Source organism: Echiichthys vipera (genome assembly GCF_963691815.1).
Source record: "Echiichthys vipera genome assembly, chromosome: 17".
Lineage (NCBI taxonomy): Eukaryota > Metazoa > Chordata > Actinopteri > Perciformes > Trachinidae > Echiichthys > Echiichthys vipera.
The window spans coordinates 10,628,809-10,650,135 of NC_139842.1; the positions used below are offsets into that span (position 1 = coordinate 10,628,809).

At 38.7% G+C, this 21,327-nt stretch overlaps 4 protein-coding genes across 6 annotated transcripts; 2 read left to right on the forward strand and 2 right to left on the reverse strand.

Moving 5' to 3' along the window:
• Window positions 1–15: 15 nt before the first annotated feature.
• Window positions 16–1,577, forward strand: LOC310959780 (uncharacterized protein; the record flags this gene model as incomplete). Its single annotated transcript, XM_083931238.1, has 6 exons — window positions 16–78; window positions 180–257; window positions 454–486; window positions 927–1,013; window positions 1,154–1,248; window positions 1,331–1,577. 6 exons carry the CDS (start codon window positions 16–18, stop codon window positions 1,575–1,577), a joined length of 603 nt encoding a protein of 200 aa, XP_083787364.1.
• Window positions 1,578–2,378: 801 nt separating this feature from the next.
• cUnh17orf75 (chromosome Un C17orf75 homolog) lies at window positions 2,379–8,232 on the reverse strand. Its single transcript, XM_083932107.1, has 10 exons — window positions 7,951–8,232; window positions 6,882–6,956; window positions 6,234–6,359; window positions 5,844–5,974; window positions 5,609–5,667; window positions 5,402–5,521; window positions 4,937–5,001; window positions 4,638–4,777; window positions 4,454–4,557; window positions 2,379–3,984 (listed from the first exon to the last, which is right to left on the reverse strand). The coding sequence occupies exons 1-10, from the start codon at window positions 8,091–8,093 to the stop codon at window positions 3,769–3,771; spliced, it is 1,179 nt and encodes a 392-aa protein (XP_083788233.1). The 5' UTR covers window positions 8,094–8,232; the 3' UTR covers window positions 2,379–3,768.
• A 1,764-nt stretch (window positions 8,233–9,996) lies between these two features.
• Window positions 9,997–17,512, forward strand: LOC310960051 (BUB3-interacting and GLEBS motif-containing protein ZNF207-like). 3 transcript variants are annotated; one of them, XM_083931647.1, is made up of 12 exons: window positions 9,997–10,084; window positions 10,900–11,026; window positions 11,358–11,496; window positions 11,576–11,758; window positions 12,295–12,370; window positions 12,474–12,526; window positions 12,706–12,860; window positions 13,065–13,157; window positions 13,843–14,064; window positions 14,273–14,408; window positions 14,843–15,030; window positions 15,280–17,512. In XM_083931647.1, exons 1-11 carry the CDS (start codon window positions 10,044–10,046, stop codon window positions 15,004–15,006), a joined length of 1,389 nt encoding a protein of 462 aa, XP_083787773.1. In that variant the 5' UTR covers window positions 9,997–10,043; the 3' UTR covers window positions 15,007–15,030; window positions 15,280–17,512. The 3 variants fall into 3 exon arrangements, with proteins under 3 accessions (XP_083787773.1, XP_083787772.1, XP_083787774.1); XM_083931646.1 differs by having other exon boundaries at window positions 14,843–17,512; XM_083931648.1 differs by lacking the exon at window positions 13,065–13,157 and having other exon boundaries at window positions 14,843–17,512.
• A 971-nt stretch (window positions 17,513–18,483) lies between these two features.
• LOC310959781 (zona pellucida sperm-binding protein 3-like) lies at window positions 18,484–21,165 on the reverse strand (the record flags this gene model as incomplete). The annotated part of the gene is made up of 7 exons (XM_083931239.1): window positions 18,484–18,568; window positions 19,208–19,293; window positions 19,396–19,513; window positions 19,588–19,765; window positions 20,428–20,519; window positions 20,598–20,713; window positions 20,797–21,165. The coding sequence occupies 7 exons, from the start codon at window positions 21,163–21,165 to the stop codon at window positions 18,484–18,486; spliced, it is 1,044 nt and encodes a 347-aa protein (XP_083787365.1).
• Between the last annotated feature and the right edge of the window lie 162 nt (window positions 21,166–21,327).

A 21,327-nucleotide genomic window follows, 5' to 3' on the forward strand; every position in this document is an offset into this window, starting at 1 on the left:
CCGCTGAGGTCTAACATGTCTATAGATGGGACTAAATTATTGTTTGAAGGCTTCCTGGAGAAAAGAAAAGACACTTTGGTAAGTAACAAACTATCTTGTTATGTAGTGTAAGTGTATGTTTAGAGAAAAGTGATTGATTAAAAAAAAAAATAAGTGGCAACTTTTTTTTCTCCCTATAGAAATTAAGATGGGCAACATATTGGTTCAGGCTTCAAAACACAACCTTGTTCTTCTATACACAGAAGAATGGCAGCGCTGTAAGTGAACATTTTCTGTGGTGTAAAGTTCTTTCAATTCTACACTAATTTCTTGTTTATGTCCTGCTCATTTCCCCCTTATTCCTGAAGACAAAATATAACCAACTAAATGATGATTGCAGTTTTAGTAGAAATAAACGGCACGTTTTTAACAACTCATAAGTTATCGTGATGCCATTGCTCTCATTCTTTACAGTCACACTTGAGAGGCTATTACTACATTTACACAGTAAGTCCTTCAACACATATCTCTGTTGATATATGAGAAAAAGCTTTGTAGTTGTGGAAATGAAGGACATTTGGTCAAGTACTTTGCTTGAGTGCAATTTATGCATGTTTTTATGCACAATATATATTTGTCCTTGAGTTATCCCATTTTACTGCTACTTTATGCTTCTACTACATTTGACAGCTTCAGTTATTACTTTCTTAATTAGAACCCAATAATATGTATTATTCCAAATAGTTTTGGTACTTGAAGAATATTTTGATGCTAATACTTAAGGTATGTACTTAAGACAAAGTTTGAAAGCATGACTTTTATTTGTAACAGAAAATTTCTCACTGTGGTAATGCTACTTTTATTTAAGTAAAAGGTCAGAGTACTTTCTCCAGTGCTTTTACTTTGTCTCTAGTTGGGTGTCTTATCTGTCAACCCTTTTTGTTCAGGTGCAGTCAGTGCGAGAGGTCCAGAGAGTTGAAAGCAAGCGCTTTATGTTTGAGATCATCATGACCAACGGAAAGAGGAAAGTGTTGGTGAGTCTTCAGTGTGGTTTGACCATGTGCTGATCAGTCTGGAGGCTGTGAGTGTGGCTGGCCTGGTTTCAGGGTGCCAACTTTGACCAAATCCTGTCAACTTCTTTCAAACCATCGTGTGTGTGTGTGTGTGTTCTTAGGCAGCAGAGACAGCAGCTCTCAGAAAGGAGTGGGTAGCACGCCTATGGAAAGCCATGAATCTCTCTACCTCTGTGCTTTCAGACTACAGCCCACAGTAAGTAAGAAGAGGCCTTTCCCTTCATAACATGGCTAAAATAGTACATGTTCCAGGCACTGACCATGTCTGTTCTCCTCAGCCTTGAGGTGTGTGAGCAGCGAGAGAGATTAAACAGCAGCGCACCCATCTGCTCACACAGTGACAGTGTGATGGAGCTGCTGCCCGCTCGGCCCCTTTCTGCCCCGGCCCCTGCCCCTACAGGAAACATCCACCATGAGATCAGGAGCGTCACCTCCCCCATCGTTCTGTCTGAAAAGCCCAACAGTGAGGAGGACAGGAACCAAGACACACCTCCAGTCTGTAGATACCAGCATCACAACGGTTAACTTTAAATTGATTTGCACCTTCATAAGCATTTTTTTCAATTCAAGTCTTAAGTTGAGTTGAACGTGGTTCTAACGGCTATTTTCAGGTGACAGTCTCGACAATCCGCAGTGGTCCAGTGGGTTGAGCAGTGCAGACGGCAGACAAGACGGAGACTATGACATTCTACCACTTAGAAACAGTATGACATTAAATATTCTTTAAATATGCCATCTGTAATAACGTAAAAGACAGTATGATTATGGTTACATTTCCAAACTGGCCCCATCATTATTTTTTGTCTTCTTAGAGGTATGCAACGTCAACGACGACGTGTATGACTTTCCTCTCTCTTACAGGAGGACTGCTGAACATCCGAGTGAGTTTACATTTTTATTTTTCTCTTTAAGCTTTTACATACTTGGTTATACCAAAAACTAATTATATTAAATAAATGTATTTCCCAACTGTTTCAGACCCCACAGAGAGCATCTATGATGTACCCAGTCTTCTTATGAGGAGGCTGTCTGATCACACTTTGGGTAAATCCTTCTGTTGCCACCTTGTCGACATGCTGCAGTTTTCTCACTCTTTCTCAGACTTATAACAGCTGCAAACATTTTCTTATTTTTATATCTCAAGCTTTCAGCTGTTTGTTTGTGGTTGTAGAGGAGCAGCCTGAGGACGGAGTCTACTGGAGGATATGAGGTCCAGTTTGAGGGCAGGACCGTAGCAGCAGCCCTGAATGACTCACCATACATGTAACTTTCAGACCAGACACAGAAGACTGTTGCTGCCTAATATCTGATATAACAAGTGTGAAATGTTTGCCATCTTTGTTAGACTTTGGTATGCTAGACAACATGAACAACCACAACGAATAGGTTCAACTGTGGCTTTTATTTCAGCTCCTTCTTTACAAGACCCAAGAACTACATAGTCATTTATAACTACAGTATAGAGAACAAGCTGTACAGAAATGTCAACACGTATGCACTGTGGGTCAGTCACACTATGGGTCACAATACTAAAATGACTCATTTACATGTCACCTGCTTCACAGTTTAAAGTATACACACACAACCAACCGTATTGCTGTATTACACACTGGTTTGAATGGGAATGGTTAGAGCTTAATGGAATACGAAAACTTGCTGCAGGTACACAATGAAAGGAAAATAAAACCAAGGCATGCCAACATTTGCATTGAGCACTTTTATACATCCTCTACTTTTATTCCATGTGTAAATTTTCTTTTTTCTATCATTAATATTGCAGAGACTTTTCAAGTAAACAAATGCTTAGTAAATGTAGCGAGTGACTGGACTCAGTGCCTGTTTTGTTCTCATGAAGTCTTCAGCTGGTGAATGCTAATTTAAGATTTTTGTAAACAGGAAATTATATCCAAAAATGATCTACACCATGTACTCACAGAGAGGGATTAAACTTACATATAATATCACTTTATAGACAAAATATGTACAAACAGTAGCAGTTTATCAGACAAAAGAAATATTGTATTGCAGGTTGAAACGTAGGCACAAACAAGGCGTGTGTAACAAACAATGCATAAAAGTGATTTGTGCATTCTCAATGTGAAAGAAAACTAGTACAATCAACTAATACAAAATCATAAAATATTATTTGGATATCAAATAAGTAATAGATAATTCCACTCCAATGAGTAGACGCTTTAGTTTGGATCAGTTGTGTGTGTGATCATTGTCAGTTAGCAACACACTAGAAATTTTTGGTTCAAAGTATTGTTACATACACACACACTCAAATAACACAAAAAAGGGAAGTGCCACTACATCTAAACTAATCATACATTGTCAATTATTTTTCTGTCATTTCCAATTAGCAACTAACCTTTTAACTAATTGTTAAGATAAGTGTAGTGATATTACAGAGTCAATAAAAAGACATTTGTTGTGGGAAGCTGAGTGTCACTTGTCAGTGTTTTACAGTAAATATTCCACATCTGACCACCACTGTTCCAGCTAAAAAACAGCAGCGCCAGCAGACGGATTGTGTGTTTTATAACTTAGATTTAAATTCCTCCTCTGCTAAGAAAATCACAACAATGTTTAACATAGGATGTAGTGCTAGGTTTAGAATTTTACATTATCTGCTTTGGGGCCTGAAGAGCAGACTGTCTTACCACCAACAGACAAGGTATCCAGGCCCCCTTATCTTGGCGTTTTAATTGAATCAGGCCTGGGCCTGGGATTGGTCCTTGAGGAACTCCTCCAGTACAGAGATGATGCTGCAGGCTTCAGGCAGGTCGCTATGCTCCGCCTTGGCATTCTGCAGCAACACATCCCCATTTCCACAGCCCTGCAGGAACTGGCAGCAGCGAAACAGGGCGTAGTGACTCATCTCTGCCTGACGCACAAAACGCTTCAGGCTGTTCATGTCCTGGATGGCCTGCGGTGTGCGAGTGGTGGTTAATAGATGAGGAAACAAGTTTTATAAAAAGGGAAGCGACCTGGATGAAAGAGTTGCAGCAGAGTGAACATTTTTTTTAATTCTGTGTATCTACCAAGAGGAACTGAGAGCTCATGTCCAAGGTTTATCAATCTTGTGGGATTTTTATATTTATTTGTGAAGTTTATAATACAAATATATAGACTTGAATGTACAAGTATTGTATATTTCCATCAGTGCTGTTTTATTTGTCTATGAACAATATCTTATTTCTTCAATATCATTTTTTAAAAGTGCTCCAGTCATTAAAACATTGAAAACACAAAATACCAAAGTATGTTTAAGTCAAATTCACAAGACAACTTGACAATTACAAAACTGTAACGGCTGGTGTTGTGGAAATTTTAGGGTCCTGATGCCAAACAACTTGAGAAACCCTGTTACAATTTGTCTATTTGCATCACCTCACCTTAAGTTTGAAGTTCTCCAGAATCTGTCTGAGCAGGAAAGGATTACAACGCTCTGCAGCGTTGAGGAAAGCCTGAATCCAGTCATCACAGAAACGATTACTGACTATGGAAGAAAACATCTTTATCAAACTCTTAAACTGTACACAGACACAAAATAATTTTCCTTTTTACGGCATGACTTACCAGTGTTGGAGAGTGTGGGTGGGCTGGTGGAGCAGTCTATGATCAGGTCAGAGTGCGTGTCCTCTGAGATAGCCTTACACAGAGAAGCTGTTGTAGTGTCTTGTTGGGAAAGACCCTGCAAACTGGCTGCTTTGATGAACCTGTTACAGAACACATCAGACATTTAACAGCTAACAAACAGATCATCTAATTACATTCTGTCCTACATGGAAATAAACAACATACCTGCTATGTTTTTAGAAGTCTTTAAGGATTTAAAGGTATGTTAGTGCAGTTGAAAGGACCATCACCTAACTCACCTGGACACATCAGCCTTCGTCCTCTCATCTGAATTATTGACCTCCACATGTGTGTGATTCAGAGCCTGTAACCAAAACATTAAATGGCTGAAATGCATTATTCTGGAATAAACGTAAATCCAGCACACACAGAATTTAAATAACAAAATAATAAATCAATCAATCAATTGAATTCTATTATTTTATTGCATAAGGTAAAAATAAGCATGTGAAGGAACGGTTCACTCTAAAAACACGGTGATCCTTAAATTCCCTTTTTAACCAGGATGCATTCTGTGCATCCAGATAGTTTTGGTAATTTACCCAGGCTTGGACCCCTTCGCTATGGCTCGAACCAGCACAATCCTATATCAATACTCGCTAGACCTCATTGTACCGTTTCACTTTCTAAAATTTCCTAACAAGATATTAACGGTTCACTCTGTTTTTATTGGACATACTCTAGAGGCAAAATGAATGACTCACAGCATGCAGTAAGAAGCTGATGCTGCTCTGGACCAGCTGCACCACTCGATAAATGTGCATCACAGACTCCTCGTACCACCGGCTCAGATAGGGACGCACCTCCGTCTCAAGGTTCTGCAGCTGACACACAAACACACAAGTCAATATTGCAATAATAATGTAATGGGAAATATATTGCGGCATTACACTGTTATTACATTTGAATACCTCTGGGGTTTGCAGGCTGCTGTGCAGGCCTTGGACGTATTTATCAAGCTCTAATCTGAATGTGTATTGGGTCAAGGAATTGGAACTATCCTGTTTTTTTTGTATAAAGTTATAACAATAAGGAAGCAATACAACAATGCAGGAAAAAACATGGATTACGGTTACATTAATGTGGAGGACATTGCATGTTGCTTATAACTAAGGTTGATTTCTGCACAATTGTGCACAAAAGGATATAAGTTCAGTCCTTTTTCAGAGCCACCCATGAAGCAGATAACATATCCGTTTCCATCAGCATCAGGCTGGTCAGGAGACCTTTCCTGCTCCAGAAGACAGCAGTAGCAGCCGACTGCCTGCTCTGGGATACTGGTAAGATAAAAAAAAACAAAAAAAACATTTGTGTTACTGAACCTTCTTTTGCAGCTAAATTAATTTTATCACTGTAATGGAATCAAACCATGACAACATTAATACTATGATTGAATGGTTCAACTATGGTTGAAGCATGTGCTGCCCCATCAGTCCAAAACTAATATTTAGACCGGAAGCCTTGATTGTGAGTATCTTGGTTTTTATGTAGCATTTATGATGCAATAAGTTGTGAGGGAATTTGTTAAATTCTTACCTCAGTTCCACAGTGGCGATGTTGCCCATGCCTCCGAGCAGGGCACCTTTGCTAAGCCTCCTTGAAATGTAGGTCCGCAGCTCAGGTTCCGCCTCTGATGGCAGGCTGCTGTCGATCAGCGTCAGGCTGTGGGGCGGGGCAGAGAGTCAGCATGGATACGAGCAGCCAGAGAAGACAATGAGGAATTTGGAAGCCACTCAAGTCAATGGAGAACAAATGGAGAAAGCTGATGAGCAGTAGCCACGCAACCAACACATCACAACAAACACAGCACATAACTGTGCCACCCCACAGTGTGGGTGTTAAAAACAACAACAAATAGTCACAGAGTTTTTGACATTACTTTTGCTTCAACACTGTTTTCAGACATTCAGACTAATTTCATTCACTTTTTTGCGACTGCATTTGACACATGGAAGAAGTGGAGACACGTTCACATTGTGAGAGACGTAAAGGCCATGTAACTCAGCAGCAGCACAGCAATGACCAATCAGAACAAGATCACAAATGAAAAACAGCATTGATTCCATGTTGGTTGGATGTCCCATGGCAGCCCGTGGATACACCAATGCACAACAGTGAAAGCCAAAGAGAAAACGACCACTGAAAGCAATGAGAACGTAGGCGGCGGATGTCTCCTTTTGTTACCTAAAGTCATCCTGACTGGTTGTGGAGTCTGCTCGTCTCTGGTTCCATGCCACATTTTCCCCAGAAGCCTCAGATCTAAGACAGTTGACAGTTTACTCATCACCTGGTTAGTTTTTTGATGTATGAATCTAGTTTTACCTACATGAGTGTCAGCAGGTTAAAGGACAGGGCACTACAAAAACTTAAAAGTGCTTTAGAGGGGATAAGAATGATAGACTGTTAAATAATTAAAACAGGACAGAGAAAGAAGGAGCTGGTTGTGCTCAGGGGGAAAAGTTGGATGTCCTGTAGGATTGAAATAGTATTAGACTTAGTGATAGACTGATACATCGAATATTTACGTTTCTTACGCGTATCTGTATCGGCCGATGCGGGCTGCTGCGTTTGCTGATAGTTGTTGCTTGAGACACCTTTTTTAAGTTCAATAAATGTTCTTTCTTTCTTATTTAAATTGAGATGCGTAACATTTGTTATCATTGTGTAATTCTCATGATGTAAACTTAGGGAGCAAAATTCAGTATCGGCGCCAAATATCAGCAGTCCGTATTGGTCATCGGCTAAGGCAAAAAAAACAAAAAAATCGGCATCAGCCCTAAAAAAACCACATCTGTCGATCCCTAATTAGAATAAGGGTAACTATTGTGAACTATAACAACACGATAAGAAACTAGAAATAGAAAATAAATTAAAACTATAATATTAATAATTCTGACCTGACACTCCTGGAAAATATCCATTAATTATATTAGAGAAAGAAAGTTGGAGCATAGCAGTCTTTTATTTTTTTTTCAATTTATGAACCTCTATTTCAGATTAAGAACAAGCAGACAATCAGCAAAAACAGATAGTCATACAAATAAGACCAGTATATATATATTTTAATTGTGTGTATATATATATATATATATATATAGTTATATATATATGTATAAAAATATATATAATATATATTAAAAAATAAATAAACAATGGCAACAATTAGTCACAATAGGTCAAACAGGGGCCACAGGACGTAGCAGAGCTGTCATCTTATACAGAAAACAGAATCAGTGACGAGTATAATCCGTACCTTGTGCCTTGATAAAGATAGATGGTGTAGTAGCAGTTCAGCTGGATTTTCTGGCTGTATCCGGAGATCTCCTCGCTGTCATAGTCGTCTTTCTCTTCCACGTCAATTGAATCCTGGAAGGACGAGGTTTGGGACGTAAACATGATCCTATTTGCTGCACGGAGCAAGCACAAAACACGAGCCTATTTAGTTTGTTTAGCTGTGCTATGTTGGTAGACAGGTATTATAAATTACAGGTGGCGTCTGAAATGAAATGACAACAGCACATATGCAACACTTGCAGTACTGTTTAAATGTTTTCGTGTATGTGCCTTCTGCGCATGCGCTGTCGTCTGTGTACGTCCTCAATTATGTCCGACTGTGACCTAAATTCTTCCTCAGTTCCTGGACACGTTTCATCCTAAAAGTAAACATTAACCATAGACTTCAGCGTTAAGTGACTTTTATCAACACGTTCTTGTCTTTTAAATGGTTGGGTAAATCTTAGGTTAGTTTTATGCCTGCTAAATCGAGTGGTACCTTGCAATTCATTTTTTTAAACTTTATTGAAAATGGCGACACTTATACATTGTATAAATGGTATAAAGCATTGTCAAATGGCTTAACAGCATTGTAATCAAAGATAGTCAATTTGTTATACAGGATTAAGAATGGGTTTTAGTTATACATTCTGAACATAATTATATCATCAATATACAGCAATAATAATAACAATAATAATAAATAACTCTACATATAAGGAGAAAAGCAATTCATTTCTTTTGATTAAAGTTCTTTGAGTACCATACAGTTGTTGTGCCTTTCTTCCATTTATCAATTTTAAAGACTTTACATATATTTAAAATCCATAGAAATAAAATTGGGAGATGATTTCAGTATTTTATTTTTGTGGATGAAAACTTTTGCAAGGCATTTAATTAGATTACAACAGAGTTCATCGTTTGGATGGCTGAAATTCACTGTATATGGTAAAGGTAGTTGTAGCATGTGAAGGTTTGGAGATTCATTTCGTAGTAGTAAAAGCAAGAGGAAAAGAAGTATTTGAGTACAAATGAATGGTCCAATAAAGGTTATTTTTGTAACAAACCATCAGAGGGAGCCTTGAGGCTGCAGTCAGGGTTACTTGGTTTTGTCGTGGACATTTTAAAGTATTACAACCATATTAATAAGCGGCTGCATATATGAAAAAACAACACCTAGGACTCAGGTGTACAGCTGTTTTTTTTGTAGTATTAGGTGTCATTATTAACATACTAAAAGTTTAGCAAAGTTTGACCACTAGAAAGTTGCAATTTTCAAGATAGTGTCCAAGATAAACAAGCCCATAAAATATCCTAAACCCTTCATTATTTGACCCAGCCAAGTATTCTTGGTGTCTAACCACTTGTTGTCTAGGTCTATGCATCCATTGGATTTGTCTAAATTGCACTGACATGATTACATACTTGTGAAATACATGATTTTGTTAGATAACTGTACGGTTTTGTCTTTGTTTGGGATGAACCAGAGATGTAAACGATTTAGGACATGTCATGGAACTCAGTGCGTGTTTTTGGACACATACCCTTTTTTTTTGTTTAGCTAAAACACAGACTTTACATTCAATGTAAAAGTTATTGCACCTAAAAGTAACTTAAATTGGAGTTGTATAACTTTTGATCATAAACAACTCTTAATTAGCCTGAACAGAGGCCTGTGTGTGAACCCTCTAAAGTGGTCACTCATTTCAATTTAGGGTAATAAGGTAATAACTACAGTTTAGATCAAATTTAGAGAACAAAGTATCAATTCTTGATTCATTCTGAAATACTGTTATTTTTCTATTATTCAGAATTTGATAGAATATCCGCTGTGGCTGTACCACTGCTTTATAAAGATAAATATGTTTTTGTAGGGCTGACTGGAGACGGCCAAGGCTAATGAAAGGAGGCTGGGATACCCAAAAAAAGAACCGGAACTGGAACTGCGCTGCCCAGCCTCCTTCCATTAGCCCCGAAGACGGCTGGAGGCTCGCCGCCATCTTTAATTCCCTCAGTTCACTTTCTGGTAGGTGTGTTAGCTGATTTATTAACTGGGTCAGCGGCACAGAAATCATGGGGAGGAAGAAGAAGAAGCAAATGAAGCCTTGGTGCTGGTATCCTTTTCCACATTTACATTTAGTGTCATAGCCCCATGTAATTATATTGCTCGTATGTCTTTGTGTTAGACAGCGAAATCATCTGTTTACTAAGCTAACGTTATAATAACTACTGTGTAACGTTAGCTCATATGGCAAGCGGTTTAATAGAATCACACTCCTATCTGTTATTACATTTGAAATGTTCATGATACCATTTCTCATAGTCAAATTAGATTTCTTACTAGTCAGATTCATAATTGAATATATCCACACTTCTTACTAGTAAAATTGCAATTGTACACATCCGTAATGACGTTTTTACTAGACAGCATGTATTTCAGATAGTTAAAAAATTGCATTGTTGATATCTGGAATGGTTTTTCATATAGGATATCCGAAATTAAAATTACGACTAGAGAGTTTTTCCTGGTAAGATTTCCATTACATATCTCCATAATGTTCATTCTACATATCTAAGATATAATTGTGGATATATAGAATTGAAAGCCCAATACACATGAATGGCAAAAGTGACGTCGTTTGCGCTAGTAAGAGTGTCATTGTGGATATCTTAAATGTTATTTTTGACTAGGAAGAATTTCAGATATCTGCATTACATATTCAGTCTAGCTATTAAATGTCAATGTCACAATATGTTCACACTATGTTAGCATGCTAGATTTTGAACGTGCTGTCGGTGAAGCTTTGGTTTATTGATCAACTCTGAAGAAAATAAAAAAACAGAATATTAAACCAGGCGACACAAGTGTCTGATCTCCTGTGAAGCACGGTTTATTACTACCGTTGAGTTTCCTAAATCATAATCTCAGGTACTGCAACAGGGATTTTGATGATGAAAAGATTCTCATTCAGCATCAGAAGGCCAAACATTTCAAGTGTCACATCTGTCACAAAAAGCTGTACACTGGCCCTGGGCTTGCGATCCACTGTATGCAGGTGAGGAAACAATTAATACTATTTTTTTGTGTGCAACATTTTTCAATGTGGTTTATATTATTCTCATTATCATGTGCAATATATCTCTATTACATCATGTCATTTGCACTTTGCTCCTTAGACACTTAAATTTTATATTTCACCTCTGATGTTCTTTAGTTATCTTATTTTCTTACCTTTTTGTAATTGTTACTGAAATTTTGGAGCAATCTGGAACAAGAATTTTCTTCAGGATTAATACAATTCATTAAAACTATTCATTATTCATTAAATCAAACCAAATCCTTTGTTTCTATACTAGAAGTACCTCACTGTATTACTTCTATTGTAGGTACATAAAGAAACCATTGATGGCGTCCCTAATGCAATACCTGGAAGAACAGATATTGAGCTGGAAATATATGGCATGGAGGGGATTCCTGAGAAAGACATGGAAGAGAGAAGAAGAGTGCTAGAGCAAAAGAACCAAGGTATTGGCACCAAAATACCTTAATATACTGTGTTGTTATGGTCTTTTCTAGAGACTTATTATGCTCTTCCTGCTTTCAGAAACACAAAAGAAAAAGCAGAACCAAGATGACTCTGATGAGTGCGATGAGGATGAGGAGCCTGGTCCTTCCTTCCAACAGCCTGCTGCAGGTCAGCCACAGGCAGGCTTCATACCGCCTATGACCCAGCCTGGCATGCCTCCTGGCTCTGGAGCTCCAGGGATACCACCAGGCAGCTACTCAGGTAGAAAACAGTGACTTTACTGCAACTGCAATAAGCCAACTATTGATCGAATTCTAAATAGCATTGCATTAGTATAAAGCTGTTACAAAGTAAGTCCAGTATTTAACCTCAAGCCTGTTAGAGACATGGTTAACCCGGTGCAGTATACCGGTTTTCCCTAACTGCTCTGCTTCAGGCTGTTGTTTTTACAGCTACACATGAGACTGGACTCACACAGTTGATGTTTTCAAGCGTATTGATGTGCCGCAGAATGTGTCAAAGACTGATAGTCATTGGTGTAAACAAGTTGAAATGCCTTTTACTACTGTGATTCATTTAAGAATGATCCATTTTAATATATAGCCGTGCTCATTACTGTATTTTTCTTAAAATATTAGGAACATGTTATTTAAATAGCCATCAATTCGGGTATTGTTCATTCATAATACTGTGTTAAAATAGGAATATTGATGTCAACAGAAGCACAATGCCTAATATAAATTACATAAACTATGTTGTGATGTGGTGACACACTTGTCAAATAATCTTTGTTTTAGGAATTCCCCCAATGATGCCAGGTGTGCCTCCAATGATGCCAGGAATGCCCCCCTTAATGCCAGGAATGCCTCCAGGGTAAATGCTTGGGATAATTATTAAAGATAGTCATTTCTTATCAATCCAGTCCTCGTTGTATCTAGGTATTTAAACATAGATCATTTTTTCCTTTTGTATTTAGGATGATACCAATGGGTGGAATGATGCCTCCAATGATGCCTGTTGTGCCACCAGGTAATGCCCTGCTAGTATACGCCTTCAGAGAGCACTTACTTCCACACTTTCATTGCCTTGATGTGAATTATTATTTATTTAAAATATGTTTTTATAAAAGTCTGTAAATATATTGTAACACTCCTGTGGCGAGGCTTTACTTGTCCCCTTATGTAATGACTATGTTCTGTTGGTGTAAGGCATGCCTCCTCCTGTGGGCCACCGTCCTGGCATCACTCACATGGCTCAGGTTCCTCCTGCTGCAAATGTGCTGACTAGACCTGTTGTACCTGCGTCCACTGTCCCCTCAACCCAGCCTGATGTCACAAAGCCTCTTTTCCCCATTGCTGGACAGGTAAAAGTCTTTATGATACTATTTACCACTTTTCCTTCTCCTCAGCACTCTGACGGATAACATTACCATCTCCTGCTGCATAGGGATGTTTGAGTAGCTCTTTGTGCACAGAGGCTGATATAAAAGAGATCTTACTCAGCAATTCCTTTAACTGAAGAGTCATTTTTATTTACGTTTATTCTCCACTCTTTTCCTGTGCTGCAGATGGGCAGTCGCGCTGCAAGTACAAGTGCAGGCTCATCAAGTGCAGACTCTCAGTCCGCCTCCCCTAAAGCTCTGTTCCCTATCACGTCACAAGTACGCAGCTGTCTACCTGCTCTGCTCTGACAGCCTGCAGCTTTACAATTGGCATGCACACAATTGTGTATAGTTTGCCTGCTGTGGTGTACTTGGGAAGATTAATTATATTTTATTTGCCAACGCTTTTTTAGCAAGAAATTATGAAATTCCAGACTTTATGAGGGTTTAAAATACTTTAAAAGATAATTTTATTTCTAGAAACTTGCCTTTTGTTTGCTTTTTCTTTTGCTACAAATCTGCATTCATAGAATACTACAGCAAGATTTACTTAATCACCTCAACAAAATCAGAAAATTGAGAGTTATGCAGATTTGTAGATAGGGCTTCTCATTTCTGAACTGCTGCAGTATAGCAATACTCTTAAAGAATCAAATACAATATTTATCTATCATATAGTCAGTCTCTGTTAAGTCTCTGTTTTAATGTAAATCTGAAATTCATAAACGCATGAAATGGTATTTTATTTACAATTTCCTTCTGAAACCAAAGCTACTACTTAACATTTTTTTCTGATTTGGGTGAACTATCCCAGTGTACAAACAATAGTATGAATGTGAAGTTTAATCGACTACATATGAGCCCAATAATGGGAGTAACCTCAAAGTATGACTAAATGTGTGTCCCCTATTAAATTAAATGCCTTTCAGCACATTCTGATGTGTTTTCTTCTGTCCCCCCTCAGAGTCAGCAGTCAGGGTCCCCCCACCCTCCCTCCTCCACCACTTCTGACCCCTCAAAGCCCACATTCCCGGCCTACACTCAGGCCACCGTAGCTGTGGCCAGCCCCAGTGCTGGCAGCAGTACGGTCTCTAAACCTCCCTCTACTGTGACCAGTAAGCCCGCCACCCTCACCACCTCCAGTGCAACCAGTAAGTTGATCCACCCTGATGAGGATATCTCACTGGTAAGTAGTCCAACTGCAACTCTCTCTCTTTATAGTTTCTACAGTAAGTAGCATTTTGAGGGAACACTGTTAACCATAGCTAGAGCCTTACTTTCTGTCGAGTCAATAAATGGCTATTCTTGTACAAAAAAAAATTATTCATGTTGTTTAACTGTCCTTTGTGTCAGCGTGTAATTATGTCTCCCCGTTTGCTTTCTGTGTCTCGTAGGAAGAGTCGCGCGCTCAGTTGCCGAGGTACCAGCGCACTGTTGCCTGTCAAGGCCAAACTACCGCTGCTGCATCAGTGGGACCCGTGGGTGGTATGATGGCTCCTCAACAGCCTGGCATGAGGCATCCAATACCTGGTATACACCGCTGGCCTCTGGTTCAGAAAGAAAACTTTTTTAAAAAGACTTTTTTCCTATAGCATCATCAAGTCAAAGTAAACGTTAGACCTGTGCTTCAACATGTAATTGTAAACATTTATCTTGAAGCAATATTGTGCCTAATGCTGCATTAATCTCATATCGTAATTACGGGTTTCTGACTTGTAGTCAGTGTTCACGTCAAGATCCAAGTTGTAATTTAGACTGGGAAACAAATACAGTGCCTGAAAACCTGAAAGTCTGGACACCTCACATCAGCCAAAGTCTGTTGTTTAATGTAATTAAACCTAAATGTATTGAATACAGTACAGCCTCACAGAGCTGCTAAGATGGTAGACGTTTGTTATAAAGTATAATTGATTTTTTGACTACTGATTTTTTAATGAAAAGCCAACAAACCTGTGTTTCTGCAGGCCAGTATGGTGGTCCAACCCAGGGGATGCCGGGCTACATGCCAGGGGGGCTGCCTCCATACAGACAGGCCCCTCCTATGGTTCCACCGGGGTACCAGGGAGCCCCTCCACGGCCACCCATGGGTATGAGACCCCCTGTCATGTCTCCTGGAGCCCGCTACTGAAGCCTGCCATCCTCTCTTCAATAGGTTTGGACACTCAACCCTTTTCTAATGTCCTCAGCTGCTAGTAGACAGACCAGTATTGGTATTATAGTACCAAGACATACTGTTTATTCTACTACTGAGCTATGAGGAAGAGACACTGAATAAACAGCAAACAAAAAGCATCACAGAGGGCATGGGAAATATTTACACTGTACCTAACCAAGGCCATGAACTGTTGTTTCAAACCATCTCTTGTTCTGTGGCTTTTTTTCCTTCTCATGTTTCATTCAGGTTTATAGAAGTGTAGTAGATATGGTTCGTAGTGTTGTGAAGGCGCTGGAGTTACATGGGCAGTACGCACCCTTTATCAAGGCAAGTTTTATGTAAATACATTTCTGTTCTAAGCTAAACAGTGAGGCCTTCACAGCACATAGTGCTGTTGGACTTTGTGTCCCCAACTTTGTTTGGTGAAGGCTTCATTTAACTGTTGATGCACTCTTTCTGTTTAATTTTCATAGTTTTAACGAGGAGATGCTCCCATAACCTTAAATATTTCAAGCACTAAATGACGTGGTATATGTATTGTTGTAAAACTGTATTGTAATAAAATGTGGCAAAAATGTAAGACTCTTCTTTGCGGGACGTTAGTGGGAAAAGAGACGTCACAGCAGGTTTGTACTCATAAACATGCTTTTGTTGTCTTAAAGATGAACAATCTCAACAGCAATGTGTTGTTTTTTGTTGAGTTGAAATGTAAAATGTTGGTAGATGTTTTATTTTGGTTATAAGCAGCATATAGTTGTTTTTTACTTTTTAAATTAATGCACTGTACACGGCGAGTGCATTGTACAGCTGCATAACTTCCGGGTGGCTGTAGTGCTAAAACCCAGATTTCTCTTCTTCCTGTAGCGATGCCATGGGGGACTGGCTGAGGCCCTGTCTCAGTGTAGCCCTGTTTCAGCCTGAGGCAAGTCTCACCGTTTTTCTGTCTTCTCATTCATTACCAGGGGCCCTCACAGCTTACACGCTGTTGGATCTCAATGTCCCCAAACTTGCAGCAAGTTTGGTGAAGGCCCTTGTTTGTGTTGTTACGTTGAGGCACCATTTTCTCCAGGCATGTTAGCTTATGTGAATTATGTTCTTTATTGTTAAGCTCTTATGTGTCATTAAACCAGTATCTTCCATTCTCGGTTGGTGAGAGCATCAGGAAGCTCAGGTTTCATTTAATAACTTTATACTGAAAGTATGGAGCTGTTTTAAATGAAACCATATTCCTTTCAGAAGCTTTATTAACTAGTCCTACAGTTCACAGCAGTCTGGAATTTTTATGGCTTGGTTCAAAAAAGTAAAATCATTTGTTACAGACACCATTAACAACCTGTCACATACACTCATATATACATGAAATGTTTTTGGGGGGTTTGTGATGAAGAAATGACTTTTCATATGCTTTGTTAAATGGCTTTACCGCTTAATCCTGTTTGTTCCATCAGCTGTCCTCACTTGATCATTTGAATTATACTACTTACATGAAGGAGTGAATGAATCCCTACCAGTAACAGGTTAGTTAAAGCTGTAAGTACCACTGCTGTAATTGTAATTCCCCTTGACCTGTGTTTTTTGTGCACACATGAGATCTTAATGTCTTTCACCTTTTTTGAAAAACTACAACTATTCTTCGAGGATTTTAAATTAATGGCAGCCAATCGATGTCCAATAATCAAAATTTTGAGTGTGCAACACATTTCTTTCCACTAGTTCCGATTACTGTTATCAGAACCTCAACATAGTCTTTCATGGGAATAACATGAGTAACACAGGCATAGTCTTCACTGGTAAGTACGGGCGCATCACTTTTGTTCAATATGCTGACGGGTTACGGCAAGAGCCACTCCTGGTGATGCCCCACTAACCTAGAGTGTGATTGGCTATCTGCCTGGTCAGAGGCAGTACATTCAATTGTATTTTGCTGTTGTATTGGGAGTTTTGAAAGCCTTGTACATTTTTTCACAGTACAATGTTTCTTCCCACACAGGCTTATTTTAATTTTGGTGGTACTTTATACTGCGACTACTTTCAGATGTGCAGTGTTTTCTGATGTGGCCTACTGTTAGGTTTGTTTTGAAGACTTATGGAAAAAGTATGGAAGCTTTATATTACATTTTATGATGTCACTCTGTTCTGTTTTTATCTAAGTTAAAATGCTAAGACACTGTAATGTTACATTTTGAAGCATATGAGTAGTTGGTCAATAATGCTATTCTCACATACTTCCTGCTTCCCCTGCATAAAGTGAGCGATCCACTTGGACCACCCTAGTCAAAAAAATGCCAATCAAGTAAATATTCAAGATGTTTTGCTTACGCTTCTTTGTAAGATAATATTGAAACAAGATAATGGGGTTTGTGAGATATCGCACAAAAAATGTCTAAAGATTTTACCTGCTGAAGAATAAAGTTTCATGAAAATACCCATTTTCTTCTGCTTATGGTAATTGAGAATATGATTGGTGTGCTGGGCCAGTTTAGAAGCTTTGGATGAGATATCTTTCTGATTTTAAGTGGAAAAACTGAAGCTTAATCATAAATATTTGTTTCAGGATCTGTCACTCTCGAATTGTATTTTCTGCACAATTGTCTGATTGTATACATTTGTATAAAGCAGATCATAAACTATTTTAATGTCTTTGCAATGCTTCCCACCATACGCTCATATTTTGTTTATTTGGAAACCCTAACTAATTACTCCTAATGATTATTGTGTTATGAAGCTGTTAAAAAACACACGCACACACATCTTTCTACCATACCCACTACTCTGGCAAATTAATTCAGATTTATTCCGAAAGCATTTTGTTCACAGCATTACTTAGTTAGTCTTGACAAGTGAGAATCAAAAGTTTTCATTGTGCATACAAATTAAATACATAATTATAATGTAATATTACACAATCTGAAATGGGCCAGTGCAATTCAATACTGGTTACCATCATACACCTGATTTAGCATCAGTTGGCATGAGAGCATTTATTTGCATATTGCTAACGACACGCTGCTCTCTGGCTAACGCACGCAACTACACTTCACTGTAAAACTGTTTTTTTTAATGATGAAGTAGCAGCCTACTGAACTAGATTTGTCTGTCTTGACACTACTAAAGAGCTGTTACTCTGACTGCAAGAAGGCAGTGCACTCATACACAGGTTGAGTTTTACAAAGAGTTTGACTTCTAGTTATTAAAAAAGGACAGTTTAGTTGCGTAGTTATCTACCCATTACATTTTTAACACTAATGTACAGTATGAATTGCTTTGAGGACAAGAAAGCTACTGAAAAGTGTCACAAGTTACAGATGCTAGTAAGAGAGATTAACTGATCTCCTTTACTAATGTTATCACAAAATACTTATTCAGCATTTACACTGATTCTAAACTCAGGATTGTTGTAAAGTCACCATGTCAAGAAAATGAATAGGACATGTTTAAAATATGTAATGTTTATTGACAGGAATTTTGTTCTCTGCCTATTTGCTGGGGAGAACCATCAAAGGGCCAAGTGTTACAGTTCCACATGTCCCGGTATCTGAAACATCAAAAATGGTCAATTGTCAAAAGAATTAAGAAAAGAAAAAAAAAGAGGAGAGAATTTGGGGAAATGGTGGGCTTTTGCATAGATATACAACAACCTGTGCTCTGCAGCATACCTTTAGGGATCAGGCGCCGCAGATTTGTATCATCGTTGGGAGAACAGGAACTGTCACAACATCGACATACATGATCACTCCCATCCACATTTCTCCATCTAAAAAGAAAAGTACAGAATTATTTTAAAGTTTGGCATAATATTTGAGTCTCAGACCTGTAGTTCAGTTTCTTTCACAGTTTAAGTAATAATGACCTCTTTGTAAAAATCAACTCTAAATTTGCAGTGCAGACTAAAAGTAGTCTACTGTGTGGCGTATTAGATGAACAAATTAAACTATGACAAATGTTAGATGGCTGACTATAAGCTTTAATTTGAGGCCATTTACACAAAATCCAATGTAGAAATTATAGTCATTTTTTGCATATGACTCATGTTAACACCCGTACAGCTTAAAATCAGCACAATAATCTCAGCCTGATCCAAAATGTTGGAGTAAAGCAAAATATTTAAAATTTCAAATACTGTTTTGATGATGTGCTTGTGGAAATGATCCACTAAAAAGAAAAAAGAAATCACCTTGAATACACATAATTGCAGGCCTTGTTGATGGGGCTGCTCTTCCACATTTCATAGGTCGTTTTCAGTTTGCAAGTGATAAATATCTAATAAATAAGAAGAGGGAGGTGACCACAGAAATGTCATTACACAACCTCAGAGCATTTCCAGACATCTTTTAAGTCATGCAAGTTAGAAAAGTGGCTCACTGAGTTCCTTGAATCCTGGTGAAACAGGAAAGCGTCGAGCTGCAGTTGAAGAGAAGAAGCCCTCTTTCTGGGTTGGAACAGTGAGTTTGATCCTCCCTCTTTTGCATCAGCGAGGCACCTGACAAGAATAATGTTCTCACACAGGTCAAAAGCCAATTTGTTGTCTTGTACTGTATACAGAGCTCATCTTACCCGTGGTTTTGAATGAAATAGTATCTAGGGACTGATGTTGCGTCAGGTGACAAAGTGGCGACACAGCTGTCGATGAAGAGCCGTCTTTGTCCTGAATCAGGTCCGGTGTAAGATGCCTCGAGGTACAGGAGGTCTCCAATGTAGTAGACCCTGGAGGATGTCTCAATCGTCCAATTATCTACATGTAGTGGTGGGATGTAACCAAGTAGCCTACATTTAGGTACTGATGTCTTTAAGCAGGTAGGGGTGCTACAAAAACACTGATGTAGAAACACTGACCAATCAGAGCAGACTGGGTTTCAGACAGAGGGTGAATACAGGTATATTCAGATAGACATGAAGAAAATGAAGTGAAAAGCATGTTCTAGTAGAAATAAAAAAATACAAGTATGAAACTGAGCATTATGTGTCCCCTTTAAAACTAGCGCTGCCTTTACGTGCTATGGAAAAGATGTCTTTTCCACTTGAAACTGGAAATAACCAGTGCGTTGTGTTCAAGTGCTTTTGTTGAAACATGAGTCAGTCACTTAGGAAAAAACATTTTAGACTGCCTAATTCATCAGCTACAGTGAAAAGAGAGAAAAAAAAACCTTTGGATTAGCTGCATGGTCACAAAAATGAAATGACACCAGTAATATGAATCCATGAACATTATATAATAAACATTGAGCAGAATTAGTACTTTTACATTAGCCTACTTTTTTTTAAAACATACATTACATATTTATTTAAGTAAATGTTGGCAATTATACTTTAAATAAGGTTCTGAATGAATACTTTAACATGTGGTAAAGTATTTTCCTGGAGCTTATTGGTACTTCTACTACCGACTACACTTACCGGTCATCAGCTTCAGAGAGAAAGCAGCTGTTGAATACTCAGGAGTGGAGATCTGGGACAGCTGTGGAGAGTTACTGCTCACAGTGTGTGTCCTGTCCCAGAAAGTCAAAGTCAACCATCATGAAGTCACAAAATGGCTTCTCTGTACAACACAGGGATACAAATCTCACCTTTTATAGTGACAGTATACAGGGACTACAGCATGTACCATCCTTGTAATTGTATGGTATCTGGCAGCTGGTAAGAGTACCAGCTTGTTGGAGTAGATCACAGAGTCCTCAGAGATCTAGAACATTTAAAAAAAAAAATGTTTTAAATCAGTGAACTTTGTTTCTCAGCAACCAGATGTATGCATCAACATCAACTTACAGTTAATTTGGAGCCACAGTCTTGCAGTGCAGCTTCAATGACATATTCATAGTCGCCAGCAGCAGCAGCAGCTTGGCACTGAACGCTCTGTGAATGCTCGGCTCCTCCAAGAAAAAGCTCTCCAGGAGACACAACACGGCCATTTTTATACAGGTCAGCCTTTACCTTAATGATCATGGATGAGTCTGTGCATTGTACACGGACAGGTGATCCGTCATCGCTTTCTGCTTCAGTTCTTATCGGGGCAGACTTATATTCCCTTCCTTCAGCGTCGATCATGGGACCATCTCTCAAAGTTCGAATGGCATCAGCGCTAAAAAGAAATGATATGAGCAGTGCCAGAAAAGCTAAGTTGTCTGCCATCACCATCTTGCTCTTTTCACAGAACAGGACTGCACTGCACAGCACAGCACAGCACAGCAAAGCCTCCTGCTCAACACAGTCAGTAAGAAAAGTGATTATAGTGTATTTTAGATGAGATGCAGCAGGTTTAAACACTCAGACTCAAATTAGTCCCAGTTCAGACAAGCT

Coding starts and splice junctions, on each gene's coding strand:
- LOC310960051 (XM_083931646.1), top strand. CDS start 10,044: ATGGGGAGGAAGAAGAAGAAGCAAATGAAGCCTTGGTGCTG. Junction 11,027..11,357: donor TTGCGATCCACTGTATGCAG/GTGAGGAAACAA, acceptor CTTCTATTGTAG/GTACATAAAGAAACCATTGA. Junction 11,497..11,575: donor GCTAGAGCAAAAGAACCAAG/GTATTGGCACCA, acceptor TCCTGCTTTCAG/AAACACAAAAGAAAAAGCAG.
- cUnh17orf75 (XM_083932107.1), bottom strand. CDS start 8,093: ATGTTTACGTCCCAAACCTCGTCCTTCCAGGATTCAATTGACGTGGAA. Junction 5,668..5,843: donor TGAAAAAGGACTGAACTTAT/ATCCTTTTGTGC, acceptor CCCAATACACAT/TCAGATTAGAGCTTGATAAA. Junction 5,002..5,401: donor TCAGCTTCTTACTGCATGCT/GTGAGTCATTCA, acceptor TTTTGGTTACAG/GCTCTGAATCACACACATGT.